This window comes from Syngnathus floridae, unplaced genomic scaffold, assembly GCF_059516105.1.
Source record: "Syngnathus floridae isolate MCC-2025c unplaced genomic scaffold, RoL_Sflo_1.0 HiC_scaffold_47, whole genome shotgun sequence".
Lineage (NCBI taxonomy): Eukaryota > Metazoa > Chordata > Actinopteri > Syngnathiformes > Syngnathidae > Syngnathus > Syngnathus floridae.
In genome coordinates this window covers 171,480-183,196 of record NW_028284076.1, presented here as the reverse complement: position 1 = coordinate 183,196, position 11,717 = coordinate 171,480, and the positions used below count along the sequence as shown (strand labels likewise).

General features: G+C 51.5%; 1 protein-coding gene and 1 long non-coding RNA gene across 4 annotated transcripts; both read left to right on the top strand.

Moving 5' to 3' along the window:
• Nucleotides 1-4,390: 4,390 nt before the first annotated feature.
• Nucleotides 4,391-11,132, top strand: LOC148378387 (janus kinase and microtubule-interacting protein 3-like). 3 transcript variants are annotated; one of them, XM_088367939.1, is made up of 3 exons: nucleotides 4,391-4,558; nucleotides 10,625-10,687; nucleotides 10,774-11,132. In XM_088367939.1, exons 1-3 carry the CDS (start codon nucleotides 4,433-4,435, stop codon nucleotides 10,897-10,899), a joined length of 315 nt encoding a protein of 104 aa, XP_088224065.1. In that variant the 5' UTR covers nucleotides 4,391-4,432; the 3' UTR covers nucleotides 10,900-11,132. The 3 variants fall into 3 exon arrangements, 1 of the variants encoding a protein (XP_088224065.1); XR_015855941.1 differs by lacking the exons at nucleotides 10,625-10,687; nucleotides 10,774-11,132 and adding an exon at nucleotides 7,333-7,504; XR_015855940.1 differs by lacking the exons at nucleotides 10,625-10,687; nucleotides 10,774-11,132 and adding an exon at nucleotides 4,641-5,255.
• On the top strand, nucleotides 9,637-10,493 carry LOC148378388 (uncharacterized). Its single transcript, XR_015855914.1, has 3 exons — nucleotides 9,637-9,703; nucleotides 9,840-9,944; nucleotides 10,089-10,493. It is a non-coding gene; the product is annotated as an uncharacterized LOC148378388 (long non-coding RNA).
• Nucleotides 11,133-11,717: the final 585 nt, after the last annotated feature.

Below are 11,717 nucleotides of genomic sequence, written 5' to 3'. Positions count from 1 at the left end.
ATGCCGCACTGAGCAACACCATGCCGCACTGAACAACACCATCCTGCACTGAACAACACCATGCCGCACTGAACAACACCATGCCGCACTGAACAACACCATGCCGCAATGAACAACACCATCCCGCACTGAACAACACCATGCCGCACTGAGCAACACCATGCCGCACTGAACAACACCATCCTGCACTGAACAACACCATGCCGCACTGAACAACACCATTCCGCACTGAACAACACCATGCCGCACTGAACAACATTACGCTGCACTGAACAACACCATGCCGCACTGAACAACACCATGCCGCACTGAACAACACCATGCCGCATTGAACAACACCATGCCGCATTGAACAACACCATGCCGCACTGAACAACACCATCCTGCACTGAACAACACCAAGCCGCATTGAACAACACCATCCTGCACTGAACAACACCATCCCGCACTGAACAACACCATCCCGCATTGAACAACACCATCCTGCACTGAACAACACCATGCCGCACTGAACAACACCATCCCGCACTGAACAACACCATGCCGCATTAAACAACACCATGCCGCACTGAACAACACCATCCTGCACTGAACAACACCATGCCGCACTGAACAACACCATGCCGCACTGAACAACACCATGCCGCACTGAACAACACCATGCCGCACTGAACAACATTATGCCGCACTGAACAACATTATGCCGCACTGAACAACATTATGCCGCACTAAACAACATTATGTCGCACTGAACAACACCATGCCGCACTGAACAACACCATGCTGCACTGAACAACATTATGCCGCACTGAACAACACGATCCCGCATTGAACAACACCATCCCGCAGTGAACAACACCATGCCGCATTGAACAACACCATGCTGCACTGAACAACACGATCCTGCACTGAACAACATTATGCTGCACTGAACAACACGATCCTGCATTGAACAACACCATGCCGCACTGAACAACACCATCCTGCACTGAACAACACCATGCCGCACTGAACAACATTATGCCGCACTGAACAACACCATGCCGCACTGAACAACACCATCCCGCACTGAACAACACCATGCCGCATTGAACAACACCATGCCGCACTGAACAACACCATGCTGCACTGAACAACATTATGCTGCACTGAACAACACGATCCTGCATTGAACAACACCATGCCGCACTGAACAACACCATCCTGCACTGAACAACACCATCCTGCACTGAACAACACCACCCCGCAATGAACAACACGATCCCGCATTGAACAACACCATCCCGCACTGAACAACACCATGCCGCACTGAACAACACCATTCCGCACTGAACAACACCATGCCGCACTGAACAACACCATGCCGCACTGAACAACACCATGCCGCACTGAACAACACCATGCCGCACTGAACAACATTATGCCGCACTGAACAACACCATGCCGCACTGAACAACACCATCCCGCACTGAACAACACCATGCCGCATTGAACAACACCATGCCGCACTGAACAACACCATCCTGCACTGAACAACACCATCCCGCACTAAACAACACCATGCCGCACTGAACAACATTATGGCGCACTGGACAACATTATGCCGCACTGGACAACACCATGCCGCACTGAACAACACCATGCCGCACTGAACAACACCATGCCGCACTGAACAACACCATGCCGCACTGAACAACACCATGCCGCACTGAACAACACGATCCCGCATTGAACAACACCATCCTGCACTGAACAACACCATGCCGCACTGAACAACACCATGCCGCACTGAACAACACCATTCCGCACTGAACAACACCATGCCGCACTGAACAACACCATCCTGCACTGAACAACACCATCCCGCACTGAACAACACCATGCCGCATTGAACAAGACCATGCCGCACTGAACAACACCATCCTGCACTGAACAACACCATGCCGCACTGAACAACACCATGCCGCACTGAACAACACCATGCCGCAATGAACAACAATATGCCGCACTGAACAACATTATGCCGCACTAAACAACATTATGTCGCACTGAACAACACCATGCCGCACTGAACAACACCATGCTGCACTGAACAACATTATGCCGCACTGAACAACACGATCCCGCATTGAACAACACCATCCCGCAGTGAACAACACCATGCCGCATTGAACAACACCATGCCGCACTGAACAACACCATGCTGCACTGAACAACATTATGCTGCACTGAACAACACGATCCTGCATTGAACAACACCATGCCGCACTGAACAACACCATCCTGCACTGAACAACACCTTTCCACACTGAACAACACCATGCCGCACTGAACAACATTATGCCGCACTGAACAACACCATGCCGCACTGAACAACACCATGCCGCACTGAACAACACCATGCCGCACTGAACAACACCATGCCGCAATGAACAACACCATCCCGCACTGAACAACACCATGCCGCATTGAACAACACCATGCCGCACTGAACAACACCATCCCGCACTGAACAACACCACCCCGCACTGAACAACACGATCCCGCATTGAACAACACCATCCCGGACTGAACAACACCATGCCGCACTGAACAACACCATTCCGCACTGAACAACACCATGCCGCACTGAACAACACCATGCCGCACTGAACAACACCATGCCGCACTGAACAACACCATGCCGCACTGAACAACATTATGCCGCACTGAACAACACCATGCCGCACTGAACAACACCATCCCGCACTGAACAACACCATGCCGCATTGAACAACACCGTGCCGCACTGAACAACACCATCCTGCACTGAACAACACCATCCCGCACTGAACAACACCATGCCGCACTGAACAACATTATGGCGCACTGAACAACATTATGCCGCACTGAACAACACCATGCCGCACTGAACAACACCATGCCGCACTGAACAACACCATGCCGCACTGAACAACATTATGCCGCACTGAACAACATTATGCCGCACTGAACAACACCATGCCGCACTGAACAACACCATGCCGCACTGAACAACACCATGCCGCACTGAACAACACGACGTCGCACTGAACAACACGACGCCGCACAGAACAACACGACGCCGCACAGAATAACACAATACCGCACAGAACAACACAATACCGCACAAACAGTTTTAGATAATATTACGTCGCAGTCATGTGACGCGGACATGACGTCAATAGGCGGAACTCACGGCAAAATTATAATCCGTGGGCGTGGCTTGCAACAGGAAGTAGGAAAGCGGCAGTTCTGGCAAACAAGACACAGCTGTTAGTAACACGATGACTAACAAGGCAAATATTTTTGTTTTCAGCTTGCAACTTGACCGTCTAGAGCGTACAAGGTAATTACAACTGTTTTTTTTTAGCCCTGAAAAGCGAGGGAGTGTGGCGTTTGGGAGGAATGTCGAACTCGGCGTCTGCTTCCAGCCACAGACGCCAAATTTCGACGATTATTTCGACTGGTCAACGGTTGTAAATTATTGCGTTGACTAAAAACTTTATTTAACTCTACTCTTAACTTTGCCGTTTCAGATATGCGGGTATTACACCGCGGAAATGACGTCAATAGGCTGAACTCTCGCCAAAATTCAAATCTGTGGGCGCAATGGCCTTGAGCGAGACACCGGATACAAACACGACGATTATCAACAGAAATATCTTTATTTTCCGCTTGCAAGTGGACCGTCTAGAGCGTACACGGTAAGTACAACTCATTGTGTTTAAAAAGATTTACGTTTGTGTAGTTTGCGTTGCGTTGTATCTGTGAATGTTGGTTGAGGCTAAATGTTAATGTTTAATTTCATTCCTTTAGGTTCCACGGTGTTTGTTGGCTGTATGTTTTCCACTGCAAGAAGAGGCTCGTATCATTGACCAGCAGGAGCTACAATGGTGAGTACCCCTTTCGTCTTCCATTTATGTTAAACACTTCCTATTTCATGTCTAACAGTACTCGATTTAACAAATAACCATAAATAAATACAGTGTGGGCAGTCACGTTAACATATGTGATTATCCTGCCTAATATGTTTATCACAAATATGTCACTAATCACTAATATGTTTATTTGTTTATCACAACACCTTTGGACCTTCAGCAATCGATTATTTACCTTCATCTACATAGAGACAGAACGATGGTGTCTTAAACATCTCATTCATTTCACCAAATAACTTCACGCAGGTGGATAACGGCCGTCTCGGTCACGCTATGTTGCGTGATGCAGTTTTGAAGAACCAAATGCATTTATTCAATGAATAAGTCAAGCTAGTTCTATGTTTATGATGTTGTAAGTTACGGTACCGATTGAAGTTGAGTTCGAAGCCAGTGGAAAACAGCGCTGCGTTTGTGCTCTCCAGGTACAAATGTTGTGATCTCTGACTGACGACCGGGCGAGACTCGAGTAAGAGATGTCCAAACGAGCTCCGGCAGGGCGGGCCAAGGCGGAGCGAACGGACGCCCTTCAGGCCGCCAATGACGAGCTGAGAACCAAACTGATGGACGTCCAGTTAGAACTTCAGCAGGAGAAGAACAAGGTGAAAACCTCAACAGACAGACACTGCCTGCCTCCCTGCCTGCCTCCCTGCCTGCCTCCCTGCCTGCCTCCCTCCCTCCCAGTTTTCCCGATGTAGATTAGACATGCGTGTGCCATGACTGTGTCAGCCTACATCAACAAATGCACCGAGGACGTCAGCACCACTAAGAATATCATCACCCGGGGCAACCAACGACCCTGGATGACTGAGGAGGTACGTCAAACGCTACGAGCGCGGAACTCTGCCTTCAAGTCTGGCGACAAGGAGACACTGAGGACAGCGAGAGCCAACTTGAACCGTGCCATCAGGATAGCGAAGCGAGACCGCAGTCGAAAATTTCAGGATCGTTTCCACGACGTCAAAAACATCAGGAGTATGTGGCAAGGCATACGGGCGATTACAGACTACAACTCACCCTCCCCCCCCCCCGGTGGGTGTAGTTGATGCTGACTTTCTAAATGGTCTAAATAACTTCTTTGGGAGGTTCGAGGCACTAAACGGCACTCCAGCAGTTAAAACTGTCCCCCATCAGGAAGAGGAGGTACTCTGCCTTGACTCCGCCGATGTGTTGAAGACCCTGAGGAGAGTCAACCCCTGTAAGGCCCCTGGCCCCGACAACATTCCTGGGCGTGTGTTCAGGGAATGTGCAAGTCATCTGGCTGGGGTCATCACAGACATTTTTAACACCTCGCTGGGCCAAGCCACAGTGCCGGCGTGCTTTAAGACTGCCTCCATCATTCCGGTGCCGAAGAAACCTCAAATCACCTCATTTAATGATTACCGGCCTGTTGCACTGACTCCGGTTATGATGAAGTGCTTCGAAAGGCTGCTTAAAGGTCACATCGTTTCCAGACTCCCCCTATTATTTGACCCGTTCCAGTTTGCCGACCGGCAAAACCGCTCCACTCAGGACGCCATCTCCTCCGTTCTTCACCTGAGCCTGGCTCACCTGGAGGAGAAGAACACCCATGTGCGGAGGCTGTTCCTGGACTTCAGCTCAGCGTTTAACACCATCATCCCACAGCATCTGGTAGGAAAATTGGAACACCTGGGCTTCAACACCCCCCTTCGCAACTGGCTGCTAGACTTCCTCACCAACAGACCTCAGTCAGTCCGGGTCGGACAGAACACCTCTGATGTCATCACCCTCAGCACAGGCTCCCTTCAGGGCTGCGTCCTGAGCCCCCTGCTGTGCACCCTGATGACACACGACTGCGTCCTCAGGTTCACCACCAATCACATCGTGAAGTCAGCAGACGACACAACGGTGGTGGGGCTCATCAGAGACAACAACGACCTGGACTACAGAGAGGAGGTGGAGCAGCTGGTGGGCTGGTGCAGAGAAAACAGCCTGATCCTGAATGAGGAGAAGATGAAGGAGATCATCGTCGACTTCAGGAAAAAACAGCCTCACCACGCTCCACTGATCATCAACAGCTCAGCTGTGGAGGTGGTCAGCACCACCAAATTCCTGGGGGTCCACATCACAGAAGACCTCACCTGGACTATGAACACTACGGCACTGGTCAAGAGGGCACAGAAGCGCTTGTACTTCCTGCGGAGGATGAGGAGAGCCCACCTGCCCCCACCCATCATGAGGACGTTCTACAGGAGCACCATAGAGAGCATTCTGACAAGCTGTCTCTCTGTGTGGTGTGGAGGCTGCACCGCCTCCGATTGGAAGAACGTGAGGAGAGTGGTGAGGACAGCAGAGAGGATCATAGGGGCTCCTCTTCCCTCCATTCAGGACATTTCATCTCAGCGCTGCATGTCCCGTGCCCGTAACATCATCAATGACCCATCACACCCCCACCATGGACTGTTCTCCCTGCTGCCCTCTGGGAAGAGGTTTGCAGCATCCGCTGCAGGTCCACCAGGTTCTGCAACAGCTTTTTCCCTGCTGTCATCAGACTGTTGAACACTAGAACTGTTGAGCTCTAAACTGAACTCTGCATCACACATTCACAGAACTGTACTTTATGACACTACGGACCTCTATCTTGCACTATCTCGCACTACCAACTTTACTGAACTTGTATAAACCCTTTAAATAGAAGTTTAATACATGGTTTAGCATTCCTCTGCACACTCTTGAATACTGTTTTGCCTACTTGCACTATTGCATAATTATCACTGCTGCACTTTATACTTATTTTTAATATATATATATATATATATATATATATAGTATATATGTATATATATATATTTTCATAGGATATGTTACTTCTATTCAACTGCAATATCACTACTTTGTTGTAAGACGTATGCAACGGAATTTCGTTTTGTATGCACCATGTGCAGACAAGATGACAATAAAGTTTGTCTAAGTCTAAGTCATGTCAGGTCAGCTGTCTGGAGAGAGAGAGAAGTCAGGACCTGCGGGCGGAGCACCACCGTGCCACCGCCGCCATGACGGAACTCAAAAGCAAACTCCATGAGGAGAAGCAGAAAGAGTTAGCCATTACCAGGGAGACATTACTGCGGCAGCATGAAATGGAGCTGATGAGAGTGATCAAAATCAAAGATGGAGAGATCCAGCGACTGAATGCCTTGGTCCTCAGCCTGAGGGACGGCTCCATGGACAAGGTGATCCGCTCTATCCGTGTCTGACTATCCGCACGCCACGTCGGGCTTCGATGCGGCCGCTACCGTATTGTGTAGCTTGTCCCCAGTAAGCGTCGCGGCGCTCCGTTGCGGTCTCAACGGCCCGGTGTGGCGCAATGTCTGCTCAGGTGAGGAGGGGGGGCGCTTTGCTGGCGGAGGTGGAGGAGACGCGGCGGTGTCGGGAGACCGAGCGGTGTCGCCTCCACCAGGAGCGCGGAAGAAGCCCTGGCAGCGGCCCAGCAGGCCTGGCAGTCCCGAGCGGCCGAGCTCCGATCGGCTCATCACCAGCATCGGGAGGAGCTGAGCCGAACCAAGAGAGACTGCGAGAGGGAGATCCGCCGACTGGTAGGACTGATCAGATGCGCGGTGCGTGGCTATGTTCCCAATTTCGTTGTATACCTGCAGTGCAATGACACCTAAGGCATTCTATTCTATTCTATTTCACAAGAAGAAAATGTCCGGTTGCTCGCTTCGCTTTTGTCACAGCAAAGGTGTTCTAGTCGATTCAAGAAAAAAATTGGCCGGTTGCTCTCTTTGTTTTTGTCACAATTCTGGCAAATGAGTTTGCCCGCCTGCCTGAGCGCTCCCCGTTTGTACATCCAGACGGATGAGATCAAGCTGAAAGACAGAGCGGTTAGTGTTTTGGATGAAGCCCTGGGGCCGGCCACGTCCACCGCCTTCAGCTGCAGACTCAGGCTGCCGAGCAGCAGATCGCTGCCCTGAGGGATTCCCAAAGGGCGGGCCTAAACTACCCTGGAAGTGGGGTCAACGCCGCTACTAGCAATCCTCTTCATTGCGTAAGCCACCTCATCACACACTTGCAGTACGCATGACTTAGTTCGTTGCTGGAGGAAGGTAGCACAAAAACAGTTTTGAACTTTGAACGAGTGCTTGTGTGTGTGTGTTGCGGGGCGTTTTCAGTCTCAGGAGGATCGGGACACGCGACGGTTTCATCTGAAAATCGCTGAGCTCAGCGCAGTCATCAGGAAACTGGAGGATCGAAACGCCCTGCTTTCTGAAGAGCGCAATGAACTGGTAATTTATTGACGGCACGCTTGAAGGTTTGCGCTACGTTTGATGCGCGCCATCCAGCGAGGCACCCATTGCGCTTGCTTATTAGTTGAGCGGCGCGGCGAGTCGGTTGCCTGGTAGATGTCTTTTATTGGGAGCCAAAGCCACGATTCCGTTCAAACCGATGCAAAAGGAATGGATACGTTCTGGCCCGCGTGTTGTGCGTCTTTCACATCCCGCACTTCATGCTTGCAGCTAAAGCGACTGAGAGAAACAGAAAGCCAGTTTCTGCCACTCCTGTACAAAAACAAACGCCTGAGCAGGAAGAATGAAGAACTCTCGCTGGTGCTGTGTCGCCTTGAAAACAAAGTGCGCTTTGTCACCCAGGAGAACGAGGAGATGGCAAGCTTGGTAAGTCGACGCGGACAACGGCGGCGTGCCAACAGAGTCCACTGCATTTGTGTTCCACAGAGAAGGCCTAGTTCGCTCAATGACCTGGACCGCGGTTGCGGCCAGCAGGACGGTGAAATGGAGTTCCTTCAAGTTGTGGAGCAGCGGCACATCATCGACGACTTGTCCAAGGTCTTCAGGCAGGCGACTCGGTGCACGTACGGCAGCGCCGCGCTCGCTCGCTGTCGCCAGGAAACCTTTTCCGTCCAAAGCTTGGCCGGCGGCCGCCATCCAAAAAATTGGCCCCTTAAATTCCGACCTTTCAAGCAGGAGCATTGTGCGCACGCGTTTGAACACGCTTTAGACTTGTTTTGCCGTTTTCAGCAGCTCAAAGCTCCCGTTTTGTCAGCGCCTTTGCCACTCGCTGTGCGCTGAAAACGACGGACTTGCCCGGCTGCTCAGCCCGTCAACCATGAGCCGCGAGCGCGACGTCATTGTCCGTAGGCAGCTAGTGGCAAAATGCACCCTGTTAGAGTTGCGCTCGCTCCAACTTATTTTGCAAGAACCACACGGGAGACAAGTAAGTTCTTTTGGACACCTGCAGGTGGAGAGTCCATCCGTTGTACGAATGAAGTCTGACTCTCGGCTCCTGCACGAGCATTTTAATTAAGAGAAACAGGGTGGGTGTAAGAGTGGATTGAATAGAGGAAGCCCTTGACCTCTAGTCAAAACATAGCAAGGGGTGTTTTACGACTTTGTGTAGGAAGGGATAAGCGATAGGGATAAATAAGGGATAAATAATATTATTTATTACAGGTCGCAGTCAAAGTCAAAGCAACACAATGATACGATAAAGATAATCTGGAAAACCCTGACACACCCTGTAGTTGTCACTTTTGGAAAAGACGAGCGTCCCTCCAATCATCGCCGGTGACGTGTTTTTCAGGCTCTGGAGACAGGAGCTCATGTCAGAAATGTCATTGTGAGTCGCGTTTGTTTCTGCGCCGGAGCCGTTCGTTCCCTTTGCATCCAAAGAATCTCAAAGGCGGATTATTTGTGTCGACAGGAGAGAGATTTGCTGCTACGATACCGACGTCGAGAATCTCTGAGGAGGAACAAAGCGTGAGGTCCTGCAAGGTGAGTCTGTTTGTTTGCGGCTGCTTGGTGTTGCGCAAGATGAAATGGCCTTTTTCTCGCTATCGTTCTTCTCGTCGATTCATCGTGAGGTGTCGCTTCAGTTTGTTCAGAGAGATGTTTGCTTCCGCGCCCGCAGGTCATCGAAACATTTTACGGCTACGACGAAGACGTGTTGGTGGACTCGGACGGATCGTCCTTGTCTTTTCACACCGACAGAACCCCCGACACGGAACCCGAAGAGGTAGCCCGCCATTTCTGCCAGCGTATTGACACCAAACATTCCTCTTCAGCCTGGAATCGGACTCGTCTTTGCGTCGCGGGTGCTTTGTCGCCGGTCTGACTGATTCTGGTACTAGTGCTGTGTTGCATTGGTGTGTGCATGAAGAGGCGGAGCTTCGCTACCGCCAGCTGACGCAAGAATATCAAGCGCTGCAACGAGCCTACGCTCTGCTAGCCCAGACCAGCGAAAGGGGACTACGACGCCGAGAAGGAGATCAAGGTGGCGCCCCTTCCCGCAACCCCCGGCCGGGTCGCAGCCTCCCCGTTCTCACCCAGCCTCGGGTGTTCTCTGGTCTGAAAGGAGGAGGAGGAGCCTCCCTCCTCCTCCTTTCAGACCAGAGAAAAGCTGATGGTAGAAATGGGTCACTATCAAAGCAGAGTAGCAGATCTGGAGTCAGCGCTGAAGCAACAAGGACAGGTAAGCTCATCAATGAGCACACCTTTTTCTCAGACAAAATAGCTACATTCTTCAGTCACTCATCCGTCTGGCATTACTGGACCACCCCCCCCCCCCCCCCCCCCCCCCCGAACGTGGCTGGGAAAATGCGGAGAAAAGCAAATGTCATTTTCCAGTCAACCAAAGAATTTGTGGATGAAAATGACACAACATTCCAAAGCTGTCCACGCGTTTGTCTCTTCTAGAATGTCAAGTGGGTGGAGGAGAAGCAGCTGCTGCGTCAGAGCAATCAGCAGTTGGCCGAAAAGGTGACGGAAAGAAAGGCGCTGGGCGGAGTCGCTTGGCGTCACACCTGTCGGGAAGCCCCGCAGATGAGGTCTGACTGTCTTTTCAGGTCAGGCGGATGGAGGCGGAAGAAGCGCGTCTGAAAGAGCACATCCAGGATATCCGAGACCAAAACGAACTGCTTGAGTTCCGCATCCTGGAGCTGGAGGTGGGAAGACTCGCACAAGCGTGTTGAGGCCAGAGATGTGACGGACGGACGGACGGACGGACGGACGGATGCATGCCTCTGCCTTTCAGGAGAGGGAGTGGCGCTCCCCCGTCTTGAAGTTTCTGCAAGTCCGTTTCCCAGACGGCCTCAGCCCTTTGCAGATCTACTGCGAGGCCGAGGGCGTGAGCGTACGTAAGGCGTCCCTCGCAACCCTAACCTTAACCCGAGGTCCCAGAACACCTTACATTGCTCCTTGCGCCTTTCCCCCGGACATCGTCATCAGTGATCTGATGAAGAAGCTGGACATCCTGGGCTATAACGCCGTAAGTGTATGTCGAACTCCTTATGTTCGCACTCCACGAGACTCGGCGGCTCAAATGTGACTTTTGGAAGGCTTTGCGCTGAAAGAAGCTTGTTGACGCTGTGCCTTTGGGCTCTTGCAGAATCTCACCAACGAGGAGCAGGTGGTCGTGATTCACGCCAGGACCCTTCTCACCCTAGCCGAGAAGGTAACGCGCACGTCCACGCACGCTCTCGCATTCTGCTTATGTGACAGCAGCCTTTCCTCAGTGGTTAGAATACATCAAAGTGACCAAGTCAGCACTTCAACAGAAGATGTTGGACATTGAAAGTGAGAAGGTAGACAGACACGCGACATCAGCCAAGGGGAACTCCGGCAATGTGCCCCAACAATTCTGACCTTGAGCTGTGCTAGGATATGTTCTGCAAGCAGAAGGGCTACCTGGATGAAGAGTTGGACTTCAGGAAGTGTTCCATGGACCAGGCTCATAAGGTAAGCCGCCCTCAAATCTCCCGCCGGACCACTGATGGACGAGGATTGCGGC